General features: G+C 51.4%; 1 protein-coding gene across 3 annotated transcripts in view; it reads left to right on the top strand.

Annotated features, from left to right (window-relative positions):
- The window catches only part of ELP6 (elongator acetyltransferase complex subunit 6), an 18,166-nt gene extending 194 nt beyond the window's left edge, over window positions 1–17,972 (top strand). Inside the window, exons 2-7 of one of the 3 annotated variants that reach the window (XM_026842825.1) lie at window positions 3,825–3,903; window positions 6,179–6,249; window positions 13,033–13,160; window positions 14,959–15,151; window positions 16,591–16,737; window positions 17,320–17,972. In XM_026842825.1, the coding sequence (XP_026698626.1) occupies window positions 3,825–3,903; window positions 6,179–6,249; window positions 13,033–13,160; window positions 14,959–15,151; window positions 16,591–16,737; window positions 17,320–17,448 (747 nt within the window). In that variant the 3' untranslated portion in view covers window positions 17,449–17,972. Of the gene's footprint in view, window positions 1–3,824; window positions 3,904–6,178; window positions 6,250–6,637; window positions 6,695–13,032; window positions 13,161–14,958; window positions 15,152–16,590; window positions 16,738–17,319 lie in introns of those variants that run through there. The other 2 variants (XM_026842827.1, XM_026842826.1) reach the window with 2 other exon arrangements.
- Window positions 17,973–21,349: the final 3,377 nt, after the last annotated feature.

The following is a 21,349-nucleotide window of genomic DNA, read 5'->3' as shown; positions in this document are numbered from 1 at the left end:
CGGCATGGCGGCGGGCTCGGCCTCAGGGCCCGACCCCGGCTCCCCGCCGTCCCTCACGCCCCTGGCGCCGGTATCAGCCGCTACGGAGGGGCCGGACTCCGGCCGTGCAAGCCCTTGGTGCCTGGTCGCTGCCGTGACGTGAATAACAGCAAAGCCGGGGGTGAAGCTCCCTCCTCCGGGCCCTGAGGTGGTTTCCAGAGGTTTCTCTTCCTTTGGGCCACTAATCAGTTCATCCATGCAGTTCTTGGGCTAATGAAATCACGCTGTAACTAAACACCCTCACCCTGTAAAAGAGCTGTGAAGCGGTTCAGGTAAAAAGTTAATAAAATATGCGTGTGTTACACATTATGTTTTCCCTGATGGATGCTAGCTTCGATTAAAAAAAGTAGGTTTGGGGTGATAATTTATTTTGTAAGCCTTGAGTTTCCCCCTTCTTGTAGGGCTTACGATGTGAGTAGGGCAGCTTTCTGCCTAGGCTGGAAAATGCGAGACAGCTAAATCCTTGTCAGCCTGCCCAGAGCAGGGCAGGGCAGAGCTGGTCTGCTGGGGAAGAAATGCTGGTGAAGAGCTGGGAGAGCAGTTCTGGGTAGAGATCAGGTCCTCGAGGCTCAAAGCAAACCTGGTAGAGGTTGCTGGCTAAGGCTCTATGGTGGCAGTGTCACTCTCCATAAAGGATAGACCGACACTGAGGCTGTGTGGATTCCCGAGTTCCTGTAGGTCCTGTGGGTTGATGATTGGGTTTTTAAGGCGTGTGAAACGCTAAACGAGGAGCCCTTGGAGTTTGTTGGCAGAGTGGAGCCTGTGCTTTAAGGTGGGTTTGATGGTGGAGCTGTGGGATGAGTGTGGGTGCTGTCACTGTGCTGGTTTCAGAGGCAGGACGCAAACAGCAGATTCTGGAGAGCAAAACCAGGTTTAGCCTGAAGATCCTGGATTTTGACTTGGCAGCCCAGGCAGGACCTGTCAGAGGAAGTGAACCTCTATGTGAGGAATTGCCTCGGATTTGTGTTGGCTCTTCCTCTCCCATCAGCCAGAGACTGGGACTTCCCACCACATGCTCCAGATTCCTTTTTGTCGCGTTGTCTGTCAGTAGTGTAGCGCCAGATTATGACTGGCTGCAGAGCAGGTGGTGTTCCCGGGTGCCAGAGTTGGAAGATTGAGTTCATACACTGTGGTATGGACTAAGCTGGTGGTTTTACAAGTTGCCCTCTGCACCGCTGATTGCTGCACAGAGCTGTGCTGTCTGGGTCTGGGCTCTCCCCTTTGGGAAATGTGGTCTGTGGGGTGTGCTGAGATATCTGGCTGTGGCTGGCTGGAAGTTGGTGTCCCGCTGTGCTTGAAAGCATCAGCCCTTTGCAAATCTCTTCTTCCTGTCTCTGCCATCCCGGTTTCTGCATCTCTATGGTTGGTTTGTGTCATTTCAAAGTGCTGACAAATGCCTTCACTGCAGGGCTGGTAGGTGGATGAAGCTGCCGCTTGTGTGGGTGTATCTGACATGTCACTGCTGAGTGCTTGTGACACCCGCTGCTGCCCTGCCAAGGGATTTTGGCAGTTTCTAACAAGTAGCTGCAGCTTCTGCTGTGTAGCCTGCAGGTGGAAAGAATGTGAAAGCAGAGTGTGGAGGGAGAGTTCTGGGGCAGAAGGGTGGAGAAGGTGCTACAAGAAGGCCTTGCCTTTGGAAGTGCTTTGTCCCCAGTAGCATCAATCTGTGCTTGAGAATGATGTGCAAAATGGGGAAGAGAATCAGAATGCATGTCTGGTGGCAAATTGGGTGCCATGGGTTTTCTGCACGGTGGTAAACAAGGTGGTGGTGGTGGTGGGGCCAGGACGTACCTGCTCCTCTGCAGAATTCCTCTTGCCTGGCAGCAAGGGGAAGCCACCCGCCCACCAGGTCCCCCAGGGACCTGGTTTCTTCCAGCCAACTGTTAAACAATTTGGTATGTGCCATCTGTGGGGATGGGTGCAAGAGGTGCGTGGGCCTGCATGGAGACAGCATGACCACAGGGGTTTGCAGACCTTGGGAAGCCTCGCAGATTCCTGCTGGCTTGGCATGCCTCCCTCCTTGTGTCGACATGACTGGGAGAACCTCTGTTCCTGTATTTGGGAGTTGGTAAAGGCTTTGGGGCAGTTCTGTGACCACAAGCAGGATGCTGGAGTTTCCCAGAGTTGATGCCTTGCCTACCTTGCCTGCCTCTTCTGCCTCTGGAGATGCATGGTTGGACATTTCCACCCCTGGCTAGCTGGGCATCCAAGCATCAGAAATGAAGAGTTTTGAATGCTGCCTAAAGCAGCTGCAGTGTGACAGCGAAGTGAGGGCTGACAGGATTTAAAGGTTGATAACTGGAAGGTTCGAAAAAGCAAAATATTGTATGCTCTGAATGATAACATCCTGCTGTGTGCTGCGCAGCGTGTGTGGGAGAAAAGGAGAGAGCCTTTCAAGAGCTAGCAGGCGAGGGAGGGCACTCGAAGTGCTGTTGCAGCGGGCTGTTGTGAGGAAGAGGGGAGTTGAAGGGGATGGAGTCGTGCAGAAGATAAACTGCAGGATGTTTGAGCTTGTGCTGCTCAAACCCAGAGACTCCTCCAGGCTTAGGATATGTCTCAGCGAGATGCTCTCCAGCATGGTGCCTCTCATTATTGTAATGGCCACAGAGGCATAACCCTTTTTTTTGGTTTTTTTTTTTTTGGGTGGGAAAGAGCTCTCTCTGGCTGAAGCAGAGCAGCGCTTCTTTACCCTGGCTTCTGCTTTGCATTCCCCGCAGACGTGTTCAATATTTGCTGTTCCATTAGCACTGCTTTATAACCCATTTTAGGCACTGGGGAGTTGTCTCTGATAGATGGCTTGTGGATTGCTTATGGGTAGATTGCTCGTTGCTCCAAAAGGCTTTTTCTTTTCTTCTAATAGATTGAAAAAAAAAAAAAAGGCATTGATAAGTTCTTCGTGATTAAAAGCAGCCCTTCTATGATTTGTATTGATTAAAGAAACATTTTGACTAAGGTTTTAATGGAAACAAATGCCTTGATGAGACTGGTACTGATAACAAGCACACACTGATGAATTAATTTCCTGCATGATCAAAACAAGGTGTATACTTTGTGCAGAGGGCTCATGTATTCTGATGATAAGGTTTTGTGTTCAGCATGTGGTGTGTTTGAGGTAAGCCTAGAACAGGGGACGGGGAGGGCTGTTTGGGGGCAGGAAAAGCAGCAGCTGTAGAGCGGGGTTGCCATTTTAAGCACACAGGCGATGATGGCCGTGGCAGTGGGAGAACAGTCGAGGAACAGAGTGGGTGGCTGTTGTCCCCCTGCCATCTGTGCCACTTGGAGTAGAAAGAAGATGACTGTGAGTTGGAGAAGAGGGGGATGAAGCTGGGATGTTGTGATTGTCACGGGTGGCTGTGAGCAATGGTGTCTAGCCAGGGGCACGAATAGGTGTGTGCTCTGGGTGGGCACTGGAAGGTGCAGTGCTGCTCCTTGGTGTCCTCTGCAGCAGCTGGGGTGTGAGGAGGTGGCTCTTGGTGGGCACAGAGCATAGGGGTCCAGCTGGGGTCTTGGACTAGCAGAAGGGCTTTTAGCTGGTGGGCATGTCTCCCAGAAAGAGTGAATTCAGCATCTTCTGATGCTGCCCTGTGGGCTGTGTCTGGAAGAAGCGCTGCCATCCCTTTCTAAATGGATGTGTGGTTGGGGCACTGCTTGTCCACTTCTTTCTCTGACTAATACCTGCAGAATTTCCCCTAGCCTGAGCAGACATCTTGTTGACCAAGATAGAACTGGAAGCAGTTTGTGCCCCCATCTTCCTCTGTTAAGTTGTTTTGCTTCTTCTTTTTCAGGGTAAATTCACTCTCCTGCGAGACACCAGGACAGATGGCAGCTTCCTTGTGCACCATTTCCTCTCCTTCTACCTCAGAGGTATGTCAGCAGCAGGACTCTCCAAGGCAAGGGTTGCCTTTGATCCTTGGAGGTTCCTTCAGTGTAAAGTGTTTCTGTGTGAGCAGAGGCTGGTTTTGCAAAGCATGAGGCATCCTCGGATTAGTGCAAAGCTTTGGGGTCAGGTTTTATGGATCCCAGTCCTGACTTGTTCCTGGGACTTGCTCTGTCTCCTTAGGCACATCCCGTAATGTCTCTGCACCATGTTTCGTCATCAGTGTAAATCACATCAGCATCTGACAATGAGGGGTTGACTGTAATTTCTTCACCAGCTAGGTGTTTTGTAATGAGATTAAAAATTTCAGGAACAACTGGCAGGTAGTGAGTAGAGAAACAAAGAGCCTGGCAAGTTGCCTAATTGCTTTTCTGCTAACTGTTTCACCTGTGAGTAACTGACCAGCCCCTGAGGAGCAGGTGCTGGACTCATGGACTCCTCCAGCTTTCTGCTGTCAAAGCAGCCAGCCCAGCTGATCTGGTACCAATCAGACTTGAAGTTTAGCTCCGAGTGCTCTGCAGGTGGTGGGGCTAAGGGCATTCTGCCCCCCATAACTGCCACTTCTTCAGCTATGGCTTTACCCCATTTAAAAAAAATTGTTTTACTTAAGCACAAATACAGACTGGGTGATGAGTGGATTGAGAGCAGCCCTGTGGAGAGGGACTTGGGGGTACTGATGGATGAAAAGCTGGCCATGAGCCTGCAATGTACACTCACAGCCCAAAAAGCCACCTGTGTGCTGGGCTGCACCCAGAGCAGTGTGGGCAGCAGAGCAAGAGGGGGATTCTCCCCCTCTGCTCCCCTCTCCTGAGACCCCCCTGCAGGGCTGGGTCCAGCTCTGGGGGCACCAACAGCAGAAAGACAAGGATCTGCTTGAGCGGGGCCAGAGGAGGCCACGAGGATGCTGGGGGGGCTGGAGCATCCCCCTGTGAGGACAGGCTGAGAGAGTTGGGGGGTTCAGCTGGAGAAGAGAAGGCTCCGGGGAGACCTTAGAGCGTCCTCCCAGGGCTGAAAGGGGCTGCAGGAAAGGGGAGAGGGACTCTGGCTCAGGGGGTGTAGGGATGGGATGAGGATAACGGTTTTAAACTGCAAGAGGGGAGATTTAGATTAGTTGTAAGGAAGAAATTCTTCCCTGTGAGGGTGGTGAGGCCCTGGCACAGGCTGCCCAGAGCAGCTGTGGCTGCCCCCTCCCTGGAAGGGTTCAAGGCCAGGTTGGACGGGGCTTTGGGCAACCTGGGCTAGTGGAAGGTGTGCCTGCCCATGGTCCTTCCCAACCCAAACCGTTCCAGGATTCTGTGATTAATAGAACAGAGTGAACCTGCAGGAGAGCCTGTGGAGAGCAGATTGTTAACAGTGTGAATGGTTCAAAGGGACAGCCCTGCTGAGGCACTGCCTCAGGGTTTGCCTGCATCCCCCCACGCCTCTGCTGACATGCTGAACTGCAGCACTGTCCTGGGAGTCGTTGCATGGAGCTGCCCATCTGTCTGGGGGAGGTCTCACCATCCCTGTGGATGCACAGCCCTTGGGGATTAATCTTATGTCTCAAGGCAGGTGTGCTTGCTGTCACCCTCTCATTTCCACGCCAGGGTGACAGTTACTCTGGGTCTGTAACACCACCGTGTTGTCTGAGTACCTGCTTAGTGCTCAAAACTTTTGGGAGCTCCCGAGGGGTCAGTGAAGGCTCATCTGGGACCCCTGACTTGTTACACTCCATGTCCTGCTCTCAGGCAGGGAGAAACAAACACTGATTTTGTTCATACCCAAACTATAAGGCCAGATTCTCATGTGTCAGGTTTCCTAAAATCACGTTTTAGTGAGGTATCTTTGTCAGAATTGCTTGTTCTGTGTGTTTTTCCAGTCAAGGTCACTTGTCCTATGAGAGCCAAAACAGGGGTTTTTTGGTTTCAGTAGTTTGTGTCACAGTTGGCCGTTGGCCTCCTTGCAGTAATATCAACAAACAGTGCCACAAGATCCCAGGGTGGGATGGCACAAGACAAAAAAGGGGGCTCCTACTTTTTAAAATGTCATCTTGTTCTTGTTTGTTCTCTTTCTTTTCAAACTAACATTTGCCCTCATGCGAAAATCCTATACAACAGTGAAAATTGAAAGCCCAGCCACAAGTAAGCGAGAGGCTGCCTAAACCTGTCTCACGTAAAGACATTTCCAGACAGATTTGTACCCTGACTCCTGTGATTGATGTGCTTTGATAATGGCAGCTTGAAAAACCAAAATGATAACGTGTCTTTTTGTCTTCTTATCCAGCTGGCTGTAAGGTTTGCTTTGTGGCCCTGCTCCAGTCCTTCAGTCACTATAACATCATAGCACAGAAGCTGGTAAGTCTCTTGACGTAGGTTAATAATTACAGGTCCAGGTAGTTTCTGTTGGGTGGAAAGGAATGAGAATGGGGAACAGGAATTGCATGTGAGCAAATGTTTCCAGATCTTGACAGGGATGATCAGGATTGGTGCTGCTGGGGCAGGGGATGGAGATCGCTTCTTGCTGGAGAAAAAGATGTGATATAGGGCAAAATCCTGGCTATGAAGCTCGCTGTGAGGGTTCCACCGCGCTTTGCCACCCGAGGGGGCGGAGTGCTGAACAGCTGCTTGTTTTCTTTGTGCTTACAAATGTTTTCTGGAGATCAGCATTCCCCAGACAGGCCCAGATTGGTAGATGTAGTTTCATGAGTGCTCTGGGGAGAAAAATACCACAGTGTCTGTTCCTTGGGCTTCTCTGTTTGCCTGCAGGATGCACTGGCTGTATGGCACAGGAGCTCCTGAGGTGACTGTCCTCTGTCCTGTGGTTACGTTGTGATGAAGTGCTTTGGGCTGAATGACCTGTAGATTCAGAAGGACACCTGTATGCTTCTTTTGGCTTCTGGGCCAAGCCATCAGTTAGAGCAATCTGAGGAGCCACAAGCTCTGAGTATGTTCTTACAGATTTTCTTCCCATGGTGAGTCAGGCAAGGATTATGTGTACCCTGAAACGAGGAAACAGAGAAACAAAGTAGGCAGGGTCATTCCCAGTGTCAGCAAATCAGTCTGAGCTCTGGCTTTAAACTGCATCTCTCTGATTTTTGTTCAATGCTCAGATGTTCAATGCTCTGACTGGGAAGTCCAGGTGACCTTCCAGGGCTGAAGGGATGAGGGCTTGCATTGGTCCTCCCTCCTCTGGTGCTGCTGGAAATCCCCACAGTGCTGCTGCTTATAAAGACTTTTAGGTGTTGAAGAACGCTTTCAGGTGTTGCAGTAACAGTGTATTCCCCACTGTAAATGTGCGTTGAGTTTCGGTGCTTGCTAGATAATTGTATTTTATTTACTACTTGTTTTTTTACTTTTAAAAGGAGATCAATGGTCTGAGAGCTCAGACCTAAGGTAAACAAAATGGACCGAGCAAACGAAGTGTTTCCACCTGGAGCTTTAACTCACAGGCAGATACTCAATCTGCAATTCCCATGCGGAGCAGATTCTCCATGCTGAGCCAACCAGCCTCTGCAAGGACTGAATCGTTCTGGCCTTCGTGTTGCAGAGAGGAGGAAATCTTGGGGGGAACTTGCTAAGTGGGACAGGAAACTGGGCATAGCAACTGGCGTAGGTAGGAGATTCAGCTGTTAAAAATGGGATCCTTGCCTGCTCTAAAAGCAGAGTCATGTTTGTTGGTGCGTTTCCTAATGTGGTGAAATTTCCCAGCGCACAGCTTGTGCGTGTGCTTTTAATAGGTGCTGTTGTCATCTCCCTCCTGGGAGAGTCTGAGAAGGGAGAGAACATGAGGATTAGTTGGAGCACACGTGCGATGCAAATCAAAATGATTTGCTGTCTGATGCTTCCAAAAACAGGTTACTGATGTGAAGGGAGGTGCTAAGAAGAACAATACAGTTTGCCCAGGGGAGTTCAGAGAAGGGATTACATTTGCCTGCAGCAGTGAGCTGACCCTGTCCTGTTGGTTTCAAGTCTGAGTCAGTCTTACATTATAACTTCACAGGTGCCTGTGTGGTCGGTTCTTGTGAATTCTCCCAAAGCTCTGAGGAGTTGGAGGTCATAACATGAGTTCTTTATATCTGTCTGAGTTTCCATAAGATATTGTCTTTGCCTTAATCCTCCTTCACCTGAATGAACACATCAGGCTCAGTAAAGGTGGGTTTTGGCATCGTCGCTTCGCTCATAGACCTGCTTAAGAATTTGTGGCTGTAGAGACCAGCTGGGATGTCATTTACATGGCTGCAGCAAACCCTGATTTTGGGCAGTACCCTGAGCTGTGTCACGCTGCAGTTAGGTGAGCTGCATGCTTCACCAAATCACCGACTGCTCCCTTCCCATCTCCTTTTCCTCGGTGGTGGGCTCAAGACCAGCTGCCTGGCTCTCTGCCTTGACCAGGAGAGTTGCGGGGGCTTGGACTGTAGTCTCTCTAGGAACTGCATGGAAGGATCCCATGGGCAGCCACCTGCATTATGTTATTCCATCCAAAGATTAAATCTCCCATGCGTAATCATTCCTAGCAGATTATGCACTTAAAAAAGACTGCTGTTGGAAGAGCTTCATTACTTCAGAATGCTCCTGTTTCTGCTGGGAATGAGGTGTCCCAGGCCTGGGAGGAAGGGTTGTGGAGCCAGGGTCATATTATGCAGCATTTACAGCAATCTTTTGTGGATCTGGTCCTCGCAGCACCTGAGATATGGTGATAATACTGAATATTTATACATAGTGGAAGTAATGGTTACCTCACGTGCTGCTTCCCCAGAGTGTTGCCAGGTCTTAGCAGTCCAGAACCAGTTCCTTACGTGTTAGCTAAATGCAGTGATGTATTTTTACTTGCAGGAAGAAGTTTCCCTGGATGTTTGTGGCTCTACAATACCGGCTTCACGCTTTTCCTCTTCTGCAAATCCCAATCTTTTCATGAGGATCTGCACTTTAAGGGACAGTTAATGTTATCTGCCATGACCTTGTAGAGAACACACTGGGCCATTAGCAAGGCCAGTGGCACCAGGGCAGCTTGCCAGATCGGTGCTCCCACCCTCATTTATCCAATGTTTGTTTTAAAAATTTATTTATCCCAGTTTGGTCTCCCCTGTCCCCTGACACAGCGCTGAGATCACAGGCCAGACACCATCGCCTGGTTATCTCTGCTTTCTCCACAGGTGACTGCACTAGAGAGGAAACCTTGGCCACTTGACTGATCACAGGCCTGATCGTTGTACTTTGTACCATAGCTGTGTTCACTGTTTGAGCTGCCTCACACGCTCCATTTCTAGTTCTCTCCTGCAAATATTTCACTTTCCCTTATGAAATGGCAAGCGGTGGTTCTGGTTTGAAGGGATGTCACTACTGGCAGGCCGGTGGGCTGCCACGCTGCCTGCCTGGCAGCATCCTGGATGGATGAGAACAGTTGTGCTCCCTCCGTTGCAGAGCTCACAGCTCCAATCACACCGAGCTGCTGTTTCAGAAGCATTTCTGGGCTTGATCGATAAATGACAGATTGCCAGAGATAATGTCTATGCGCTCCCAGTGATAATGGAGCGTGGTGCTGTGAGATAATGAATGCTTTCAGGGCTGATAATACACGCTGTTTGGGTGCTTGCAGCACTGTGGCTCTGCAGGAGGGACCTGTGTAGTGTCTGTCGCAGTCAGGAAGGTGCCGTTGGCCATTTTAAGCACTTTTTCCACCATCTCTGAGTTGTCCTGATGCTTCCTGTGCTACTTCCAGAGGTTACATCAGCTGGGCTGCTAGCTGGGAGGCAAGCAGAGGTTTGCTGTGGCAGATGACTGCAGTGGGGTGACTCCAGGTCTCTTTGGGACCTGGTTTCCCAGTTGGAAAATGAACCTGGACTTGCTGGCTCCACTCAGGAACATTATAGCCCCAAGGGGATCCAATTCCTGGTCTGACTCACAAGCATACTGCCCCTGGCTGCCTTCGTCTCATGCTGTGGCCCTTCTCTCTGTCATCCAGGCAGGCCGTGGTGTAACAACACCGAGCTGCTCGGTATTTTTAACAGAGGAGACTGTTTCCTTGCTGATTTGAAATACAGAGAGTTTGTGTGTGCCGGAAGAAATGTCTGAAGTGAAGTTAAAATCGGTTTATGAATTATTGACATTAATAGTGAATTTCGCCACTGCTGTAGCAAAACATTTCAGCAAGTGCTGAGTCCTGTGGGCTCCAAAAATTCACAAGGGGATGAGGTGGGTGAGACTGCCGTGCAACCCAACCCTGCTTTGTGGCACATCAGATATTTGCCAGCTGTTCCCTGACTCCTGGCCTGCCACATAAAGGTTCTTCTGTCCTCAGCTAGAATTTTTTCCATCGTGTGTGCTTGCAATTGCCTAAGAGGCTTCCCTTAGTTCTCTGTTCCGGCCCTGCTTTCTGGCACGGTTTTAGTGAGCAAATATCACCTGCAGAAAGCCAAATCCCTCCACCTGCAGCCCACATCAGGCTCTGCCAGGCTTGGGACTGGCAGGAGGTATGGCAGGGAGAGCAAAGTGCCCTGTGCTCTGCAAGAGTCCCTTTCATGGGTATTACAGCTTCTGGCTTGCCTGGGAGAAGGAGAAGAGAGAGGAGACAAAGTGGACTAGGTGAGGCAAGAGTGTGTTGCAACACTTGCTGGTTAATGCTGTTCCTTGAGAAGGTATTAGAAAACAAAAGGGATATTTCTAAAAACTCTGACTAGTGCCTTGCCTGAGGCTCTCCTTCCTGGAGTTTGCATGGTAGGTGGGACCATTTTCCTCCCAAAAGCATCTGTGGAAGACCAGGAAAGGGAAGGGCAAGCTCAGGGCTGATTTTATTAAAAACTGGATCTGAGTGGGCACATATCAGACAGCGTTTGGCTTGGAGTAGCTTCTGCTTGTCAAAGTATCCCCTGGCTGTGATGGAAGACAGAATCACAGAACTGTCTAGTTTGGAAAAGACCTTGAAGATCATCCAGTCCAACTATTGACCTAACAAGATGTTGCCTCTGATCATCTGGTTTCTAATGGATGTAGACAGTGTTTTCTGGCAGCAGCCCTGATGAATGGATCCTTCCCCTTACATTTCAGCTGGGAGGAAAAACAGTAGAAATCTGTCTTTCCTCTAATGAGGACTGAATGTGTGGTAACTGATAAGCCTTGGAGGAGCTCAGGGTTAATATTTGTGGGAAGGACCTCTTCCTTAATCTACGCAGGCCTTCTCTCTGGAGGTCCTCACATGGAAATTCCATGCTCACAAAGCAGCTGGGCCCACCCCCTCGTAGGGATTGTCTCATTGATCAAATGCATAAGATGTGGCTTTACAATCTTTTTTTATTAAATTTTAAATCTGACATGAAAATGTAAGTGCCCCTTTTCTTAATGTCAGATAACAGGAAGGTTGAGCAGATGAAACACAGGGGTAGGAGGCAGAAGCGGACACCGCTTTTCTCCATCTCCCTCTCCTGTGTGAGCAAGGAGAGTGTGATGGCTCTCAGGGCTGTCGTGAGGGCTGGGAAATGCTTGGAAAACCTCCAAGGTCTTTTCAAAAGGTGTCGGGACAGTGCCAAGCACAGTGCTCTGCTCAGTGCTTGAGGTCTTGGGGGAAGAGTTTCTATGAGCCTTCCCCTTGCTGGGCGACTCAGACTGTGCTCAAATGTCCTGCAGGTCCCAGCATGATTGTTTAGGAAATAAACAAAAATCTGTATTTTCTGTGATGCTTAAAAAGTTCCTGGTCAAAACCACCAGCGCTGCTGACTGCTGCATGCCTCTTCCAGTGTTCAGGCAGAAGCTAGTCGTGACTTAAGGTAAGGGCTGTCCTAGGAGTTGCCTCTGCTCCTGACCAGTCCTGCTCAGCCACCTTCTTTGGAGGGTCCAAAATCTCGCAGGATCCCGAAGGGATGTCTTCTCTCAGGGAATATGGGAACTGCATTCTCAAGGATCCTTGTTCCTGGTTCCATGCCTCTGGTTCTGCCTGTCAGGCAGTACTGCTTTGAGCTAAACCTTCCTGAACTCTTCGTAAACCATCTATCTCGCTGTCTTGTCCACCTACCTGCTGCGTTGCGCAACAGCCCTATTTCCGGGCTGCCGAGATGCTGCGAATCTTGGTGTTCGTGCTCCTTGGCTCCATTTTAAGAAATCACAGTCCTGTTGTGAAATGTGGGTAGCAACCCACACTGGATAGCTGAGCAAATTTGCACTTCTTGCTGGGAAATGCAGTTTGGCCAAGGTCTGATGATAGTGCGTGTGAGATATCTTTGTGTGATCATGTTGGTAACAGGCACTAAATTTTCTCTTGAAAGGTGGACTAATGCAGTTACCTGTACGCTGAGGAGCTATAGAATGGTTGGCAAAAGTAGCCCTTGCTGATGAAACAAAGGAGGATGAGACAGGAGTACATGAGCTAGATTTCCAGTTGGGGTCTTCTGCATGTCTGCTGCAACTCTGCCAGGGATTTCTCTGTTGGGGCTGGACATGCCCAGCACGTGGCTCTCAAGGTCAGCCTCATGGTGAGAGCTGGAAATCTCTCTCAGCTTGAGTCTCAGTCATGGCCCCAGGCAGTTTGTCGTGGTCCCTCCTTCATTCTCCAGAGAGGAATCAGGGCTGAGGCTGCTTCCCGTGGGAGCCCTGGCCACATTGTTCTCTCCTAGGTGTTGTGAGAGCACTGGGGTGTCTAGTCCATTGTGTTCTCTAGATCTGGGCTGTGCCTCGCTCAGGTGAGTGGGTTGTGCTGGGGAGTCGTTATTGCCACAGCGATGATTTGGAGATAGTGAAAACCAAAGGCTTTCACCAGCCAAGAAGGGAGGGTGAAGAAATTGCTTACAGCAGGGTCCTTGGGGCAGCCTGGAGAAGCCTGTATCTTCTCCCTGCCTCTGGATGAGAAGCTGTTTTTCTCCCATACAATGATGCTGTCTACCCAGGAGCAATTCCAGGGTGTTTGAGCCCCCAAATCACGATAATTTTTTTTTTTTAATCTCTTGGCAAAATACAGGGCAGCAAATGTGTCTGCCAGTGTGTGTAACAGAACCACCCATTTCATCCCCTGTGCAGGACTCACTGATGCACTGACTTTACTAGCACATTTAGAGAAGACTTGATAAAAATCGGCTGTTGATCTACTTGGTTCTGTTTGCACCCTTCCTCCAAAGCTGTTTACTCTACAACATCGCGTTTTCCTCTCTCAAGGGAGTCAATCTGACAGCTGCCAAAGAGCGAGGACAGCTCATCTTCTTGGAAGGCCTCAAGTCCTGCCTTGACTTCATGTTTGGAGAGGAGGAGCAGTCAGGACAGTCCAGTCCTTTTCAGTTTCTAAGGTAAACCTGAGCAGTTGGTGGTTCCACTGGGGCTCAACAGGGCCCTTGGCACAGAGTGGTTCCCCCCTTGCATCCCCTGCCACTGCTGCCAACACCAAGAGCAGCAGCAAGGTCCACAGCTGAGACCTGGCTCCCTTTGGGCTTCCCTCCGGGGCCCAGGGACTCAGTAGCTGGTCATCTAAGTGAGGGGGAATGCCAGCGCCGTGCACATTGCTGTGCTTGTCCTGCCCTGTCTCTCCCTGCTGTTCGGAGAGGGATTCTGTCCCTCTTCTCCAGCATTTTAGAAGAATTTCCACCCCCATCCTCATTGCCAAGCATGTTACAGGTCTAGAGAAAATTTATTTCAGCACTCAACTGGTTTATGTCAAATTTTTATTTGATCCAAACAGTTTTATTCCTTTTTTTAAAAAAAAATTATTCTGAGTTTTATTCTCATTCAAGAGAGCAGTGCTGCTTTAACCATGCTGGCTTTCATTTTTATTCTCACTTCACTATCTCTGTGTCCCTGATGATTTGATAGAAAAAAAATCCACCAAGGGCTGTTAAATTGGAAGATACCACCTCTGGGTCAGGCAGCCTCTGAGCAAGGACGACCACATACTTGCTCTGTTCCTGTATGCTCCTGGCTCCCTGCTGTTTCAGACTCATGCTGGGGTAGATGGGCCTTTGGTGAGACCCAGGGCAGGGACTGAAGCCCTGCAGACCCCTGTGCCGTGAGACCACGCAGCCCTTTGGGTCTGGGTGAGGGGGTATTTGTTGGAGTGTGGCAGGATCAAACACTAGACAGGCTGGAGAAGTGGATCCATGTGAGCCTCATGGAGTTCAACAAGGCCAAGGGCAAGGTCCTGCCCATGGGTCGGGGCAATTTCAAGTACAAACACAGTCTGGGTAAGGAGCGGATTGAGAGTAGCCCCGAGGAGAAGAATTTGGGCGTATTAACAATGGAAGACTGCCTGTGAGCCAGCAACGCGAGCTCACAGCCCAGAAAGCCACCTGTGTGCTAGGCTGCACCCAGAGCAGTGTGGGCAGCAGGGCAAGGGGGGGGATTCTCCCCCTCTGCTTTGCTCTTGGGAGACCCCCCTGCAGGGCTGGGTCCAGCTCTGTGGGCATCAACAGCAGAAGGACACAGACCTGCTTGAGTGGGGCCAGAGGAGGCCACGAGGGTGCTGGGGGGGCTGGAGCACCCCCCTGTGAGGACAGGCTGAGAGAGTTGGGGGGTTCAGCTGGAGAAGAGAAGGCTCCGGGGAGGCCTTAGAGCGGCCTCCCAGGGCTGAAAGGGGCTGCAGGAAAGGGGAGAGGGACTCTGGATCAGGGGGTGTAGGGATGGGATGAGGATAACGGTTTTAAACTGCAAGAGGGGAGATTTAGATTAGTTGTAAGGAAGAAATTGTTCCCTGTGAGGGTGGTGGGACACTGGCACAGGTTGCCCAGAGCAGCTGTGGCTGCCCCCTCCCTGGAAGGGTTCAAGGCCAGGTTGGACGGGGCTTTGGGCAACCTGGGCTAGTGGAAGGTGTCCCCCGTGGCAGGGGGGTTGGAACCAGATGAACTGGATGACCTTTAAGGGTCCCTTCCAACCCAAACTATTATTGGCTCCCTGGAGGGGGGCGGGAAGGTTTCCTTGCTCACAGGCAAGCAGAGGAGCAGTGACTGCAGGGAAGTGTAGGACCTGATGACCGTCACAGCAGCATAGACAGCAGGGAGGGCGCAGGCTGGTGTTCCCCACGTCGGGACAGTGGGTGAGGAGGGGGACGCCAACACATGTGTGAGCTAAGCCCCTTGAGACCTCTTTCTCTTCTAGTGAGGGTGCTTCCGACCTCAGAGCCTTGTTTGACTTCGTCCGGACGTCCCTGACTCCCTCCAGCAGCGACTCCTGGAAGGGCCCTGTGCTGCTGGTGGATGACCTCAGTGTCCTGCTCAGCCTGGGCGCTGCGCCGGTGGCGGTGTTGGACTTCATCCACTACTGCAGGGTCGTGGTGTGCTCCCAGCTGAAGGTACTGCTCCCTCCTTGGGCAGCCTCCTGTATGCTACATGTACGGAAGAGCCTCTGGAGCAAAGCCTGGCTTTTCCCAGCTGTGCGTGATGAGGCTTTGAAAGGCTTTGGCTGTCTAAGAAATTCAAGTCGTTGCTCTAGGTCCTCACTCAGGGTGTTGTGTTAGTCCCTGGAGTACCTGCATAGGGACCTTTGCAACTGGTTTCCCAGGAGGTGCTGCTCAGAGAAGGGCTCAGTCTGTCCCTGACCTGGAAGCCTGGATTTGAGGTGTAAAATACAGTTTCTTAGAGCTCCTGGCTCTCCAGAGATCTGTACTCATGCCCACGTTTGTGTGCGTGTGGGAGGTCAGGGAAGGAAGCAAATTATAAAGGTAGCAAGGGCTTGATGGGTTTTGCAGGAGCCAGATGTGAAGGACCACTTGGAGGGAACACAACTCTCTGCTTCCACCAACCTTCAGCGTTGCTGTGTGTTGTGCTGGCTGGTTTCTAAGGACATGTGACAATGCAGCACTTCTACAAAGATCTCCCCAGCAATGTGCTAACTTCTGAGAGCACCACAGCCAAAAATCATTACTGTCACATCCATCCTTTGCTGTTTACATTGCAGCACCCCCCCACCCCAGCCACTTCTCTCTCTGCTTGAGTGAGAAATAAAGTAGATGGTGTCAGGTTTTGTTATTCTGTGCTTCATATGGTGCCAGGGTGTTTGTGCTGTAAATGCTGACAAGGGGTGTTCTGCTTGCCGAGAATATTTACCTCCAAAACAGCTAAAAAAGATGACAAATCGTGCTAGCATGTTTCTGTTTCCATCTAAGATGTTCCAAAGCTTTAAAATACATTTTAATTGATTGGGAATTTCATGTTATTTTAAGTCCTTGGTGACCTCAGCATGGGCTGAGGCAGAGACTCTTGGGATGTACTTTTAATAGAGCGGGTGTTGCGTTGGGGAGCTCTTTGCTTCTTGCCAGAGCTGGGAAGGTTCGAGCACTGCAGCTCTGGCTGTGGCCGTTTGGCCATGTCTTTATTTAGCTGTTCTGAATTCACTCAGAGTTGCTGTTTGCGTGGCCTGACAGACTGGTTTAACCAGACAGCTGTCTCGTAACAAAGGCTTGATGTATTTTTAGGCTGCGTATTGTGTATATATGCGCGTGTGTGTGTGTAAATACTATATATATATATATAGATATATAGATATATATCTATATCTATATCTATATATATATATATATCTATCTCAAACTGTTTCAGTGCTTTCTATATGTACCTGCTGTTTGTTTTCTCAGTGGACTTTAGGTCAGAACCAGCTGCCATGCTGGGGGGTGTCTAAGTAGCTTTGTTAGCAGGGCATTTGTGCAAGCTCCTGTTATTATCTCCCCTTCCTTACTCTGAGTGGATTAGGAACCAGCCAGGGGCTCATCGCTGTCTGGTGCTCTTCTTCCAGGGCAACATTGTGGTGCTGGTTCACAGCAATGAGGATTCAGAAGATGAGGAAAACGAACTGGTTGTGAACTCCCTGTGTCATCACAGTGATCTGATCCTGTGGGTAGAGGGGCTGGCAACTGGCTTCTGCAAGGATGTTCATGGGCAGGTAATGCACAGGAGAGCACAGAGAGGTGGCAGACGTTAGTGTCACACACACTGCTGCCCGCACGCCCGAGGGAAGGCAAAACATGTTCCATCTGTGCCCTGTGAGACCAGCCTGGCCTGCAGCACGTCTGAGGATTAATGAGCAGCCTTGGTCACAAGGATCTGCTGGAGCATCCGGGCTCTGACGGCTGTGACTCCACTTCTGGGGGGATATTCAGGGACATCCTGGGGGCTCCCCCATCTCTGGAAGCTGGAAAGGGTTTATACAGCAGGGCAGGCTGTCTTCTGCCTCAAGTTGATGGCAAAGCAAAATAGCTAGTTCCTGGGAAGCTTCCCCAAACTGTCCTGTCCTGATCCAAGCCTGGCTAGGAGTGATCTCTTCTGGGCTGTGAGGGCAGGTGGGTCGTGGGGTCTGGTTAGTGCATGGTCTCATCGGGGGCTGCCACTGGGGGGGCTGGCTCCAGCTGTGTGATGTTTTTTTTTATCAGTGGTTCCCCCTTCCCTGCAGGCCAGCATGGGGCATGGGGGGTGAGGATGCTGTGACTGGGGCAGCCAAAGGATACCTGTTCCTTTCCCTTTGCAGATTAAAATAATTAGGAGGGTGTCCTTGGAGCTGATGGTGGAGAAGGATCTCGTCCAGATTTACCAGTATAAGATCCAGGACAAGAACGTCACCTTTTTTGCTAGAGGGCTGTCAGCTGCAGTCCTGTGATGCTGCGATACTGCGCCGGGCTGTGAGAGCAACCCAGAGCATGGCCGGGGAGTCTGGTTGTGCCACCAAACCAGCCTCGCTGTTTCACCAAGCGCCTTCCAGGAGCCATGCAGCAAACCCACCCGGGAGGGAAGCTTAAACGTGTGTTGAGCTGCATGCCAACGAGGGGATTAGCCTGCCCAGAGCTCGCTGCGTGCCTTTGTCCTCCTCCCACCCCATTCCCAGTGTAGGCAGGCCAGGCGGAAGAGCAAAAACTTGCAAGAATGGCCCTTAGAGCGTGTAAATACAAGCAGGGGGAAAGCCCCCCGGGGCTGGGCGTGCCTCACTTTTTCCGGTGTGTTGGGGCAGGGCTGTGCTGCTAGGTGGAGGGATCACCCCACCCTCCCGCTGGTGATTAACGAGATGACACAGTGTGGGTGGAGGCAGGGATGTTCAGGGAGCCTGTTGCAATCCTTACCTTTATCCCAGCTCTGGCACGGGAGATTTGCTCAACTCCCACCTTCCACACAAAATACCTATAACTACCTGGCTAGCCCCTCACCTTGCTGCCGTAAGGTCTAGATGCTGCCTTGCTTGGTTGATCCCTTGCTTTGTTTTGTTACTTTCCCTCTTTTTACATGAAACCCCAGTGCCCGTGTGTATGTTTAGCGTGCAGCTTCCCAAGCTCATCCTTGGCTTTGGATGACAGACACACACTTGTGCGTGAGCCTCTGCCTCAGCCACTGCTTCCACATCACAGATCACTCCTGGCACTGTGTTCACCTGCCTGTATTGAAAAGTTATTGGGGGCTACTAATAATTAATTTTAATTCAATAAGGGATACAGTCCTTAAGTAATCATGGATCTCTGTACAGGAACTGCTCCCCACAGGCTCCCTGGCAGGGGAGAGAAATGGGCATCTCCCAAGCCTGGGTGAGGAGATGGCTTTGGGGCCCCCATGGACAGTCCCGGGAGCAGAGCTCAGGCCCAGAGGTCTCCTGGTAGATGCTTTGGCTGCAGTGGGTGATAAATAACATCCTGCACACTTGTGAGACACAAGAGCCACCTGGCAGGTCCTTTGAAGCCCCAGAGCCAGGGTAATAACTCTGGCAGTGGGATGTGCTCCTGCTTTTTCCACGCAGAAGTGATCAGTGAGCTATCCTGCTGCAGTTTTGGTGCAAAGCACCATACCAGGCACTGGCAGGGTCAGGCTGGTGGCTCAGTCTCCTCCTGTGTCCCATGAACCCTCAGCCTGCTGTGCCTTGTTGGGGTAACACCTGTTTCGTGGCTGCTGGCCGTGGAGATGGTAGAGCCCAGCATGGTGGCAGTGCCTGGGGGTTGATGTATGGTGACAGCCTGCAAGGGGAGGGAGAGATGACCAGTAGGTCTTGGGGAAGGGAGCTGCGGGTACTATGGATGCTTAAAACACACCTGTAATGGGCATGTAACGGTGTGTAACTGAAGTAATAGCTGTCTGATTAGCTTCCCCTTGGAGAGATCCCAAACATCACTTCTCCGAGGCTCTGCCACCCTCCTTGGAAACTGGCAGGGTGACTGTGTGACATTGCTGGTGGCTTTTGCCCGGTTCTTTCTGCACTCAATCCATGCCTGCATCCAAGTGAGGAACCAGAGGCTGCCCCAGGCATGGAGTCAGCCCATCCCTGGGGCTGGGTATCATGCAGGCATCAGCATCCCAACCCCTGGTGTCCCCATGCAGGGTTTTTTTCCTGGGATCCGAGGCCTTTCTGAACCTTTTACTTTGTCCAGAGAAGGGCAATGGAGCTGGTGCAGGGTCTGGAGCACAGGTCTGATGGGGAGAGGCTGAGGGAACCGGGGGGGTTCAGTCTGGAGAAGAGGAGGCTGAGGGGAGACCTCCTGGCCCTCTGCAACTCCCTGCCAGGAGGGTGCAGAGAGGGGGGATGAGTCTCTTGAGCCAAGGACCCAGCGCCAGGCCCAGAGGGAATGGCCTCAAGCTGTGCCAGGGCAGGGTCAGGCTGGCTCTGAGGAAGGATTTCTTTGCAGAAGGGGCTGTTGGGCGTTGGAATGGGCTGCCCAGGGCAGGGGGGAGTCCCCATCCCTGGAGGGGTTGAAGAGTCGGGCTGACCCAGCGCTGAGGGATCTGGTGGAGTTGGGAACGGTCAGGGGGAGGGTCATGGTTAGGCTGGAGGAGCTTCAAGGGCTTTTCCAACTGAGGTGATTCTGTGATTCTGTGAACAAGCTGCTCTTTGCCTGCACCGTGCACCAGCAGCATCTGGGAGATGCCTCCAGGAGAAGGGAGGTGAAACCTATCATAGCTTCTGCTTCACAGTGAGGACCAAGCTCAGTGTTTCCTCCAATCCACCTGACGTCCAGAGGTGGCAACTCCATCGGGACATGAACACTGGAGGCTGATCTGGCAGTTCTGAGCCAAGGCCACCCGGCATGGCCGTGATCGGACCGAGACCTTGCTCTGGAGCTGACGCTGCAGGGAGGCAGCGCAGGAAGCAGCGACGAGGAAGGACGTGGTTGATGGCAGAACAGCATGGCCTTGCGCAGGGTCAGCCCATGTCTGTGTGCTCGTGGGTAACGCTGTGTCTCAACTGATAAAGCAGGTGGGACTTGGCTTGAGGTCTCTGCTCTTTGTTCTCTCGGCCGTGGTGGGAGCAGCCTGGGGCCTTGGCTAGGCGGCAGCTGGGGAAAGGCCCACCAAAGCTGGGGCTGGTGGGGCAGGGACTGTCACAAAGCCTGATGGCTGCAAGAAAGGCCCTGGAAAAGGCCAGTTTGTGGGGGATGCTCAGCTTCCAGAGATGAACAACCCAGGCTGCTTTTCCCCTGGGCTGTTTCTGCTCCTTCACTGCTTCTTGTTCTGGTTTCCCACCAAGATCTGTCTTCTCAGAGCCACTCCTTTCTGACGCTGCCTCTTTCCTCGCAGGGCTCCCCCAGCATTTCGGGAGCGCTGCTTGTCAGCCGGGAGCCATGCCAGGGGTGACTGCCTTCTGCCATCCCCCTCCACCCCTGCCAGCACTGGAGCTGCCCTGTCCTTTGCTGAAGACATTGGGGTTTCTCTGCACCAGTGGAGGGGGAAAAGACACTAGTGATTTCATTATCCAAAAAGCAGATTTGTGCTTGGTGTGCAATAAATCAATCTTAACACGCTGAGGAGAGATATTGTTGGATTTTCCACAAATCGAGCACCCCAACAGCAGGTTTTCTTGCTCCTTTTATGCACAAAAATCAGAGATTAGTATTTTTCCAAACATGCCTATTAGATACTGATTGGTTAGTGATTAACATACAGTTATAATATGGCTTACATAATAATTATTACAAATGCTCAGGGGGTCTTCACCTGGGCAGGGGTCTTTTAGACTTAAGGGGTTGAGTTTTCAACAAATACACCTGTTTTAGTATTATAATTAAGGCAGATCACTTCCAGCACACTCAGAAGTTTGTTTCATTGCCAAGTTAAGGAGTCAAATAGTCCCTTTACCAAGCTGTCAAATAACTCATCCTCAGCGCAAGCCCACATGTTCTCTTTATGTTCCAGGATATTCTGCTTATTTTCAAGGGTTTGGAGATTAAAGCTCATTCCCCATGAACGTCCTATTGCTAGTCCGGGACATCTTGACCACGCTTCAAGGTTTTGCTCGTCAAGTCAAAGCTTTAAAACTGTAATTTTTTGTGATTGAAGAGCAGCTCCCCCCGACCCAGCCTAAGGCACGCCCCCTCTGCGCTGTTTCTGGCTCACTCCGGTTCCGGCTACCCGAGTCCCCTCTCTCGCTCCCGGTGCACCGTGCTCCCCCGGCAGGCTCCCAGCACCTGACGCCTGCCCCCAGCCCCGCCACTCCCCGATGCACGGTCTGGAGCCGCTCTCCCCCCTGAACGCCAGGGTGGCCGGTGCCCGCTCCGCCCCCCCTCCCGCGATCCCCCCCTGTGTGCCCC

Source organism: Athene cunicularia (genome assembly GCF_003259725.1).
Source record: "Athene cunicularia isolate RWA chromosome 2 unlocalized genomic scaffold, athCun1 chr2_part1, whole genome shotgun sequence".
Taxonomy (NCBI): Eukaryota; Metazoa; Chordata; class Aves; order Strigiformes; family Strigidae; genus Athene; species Athene cunicularia.
This window is presented reverse-complemented; position numbering and strand designations above follow the sequence as displayed.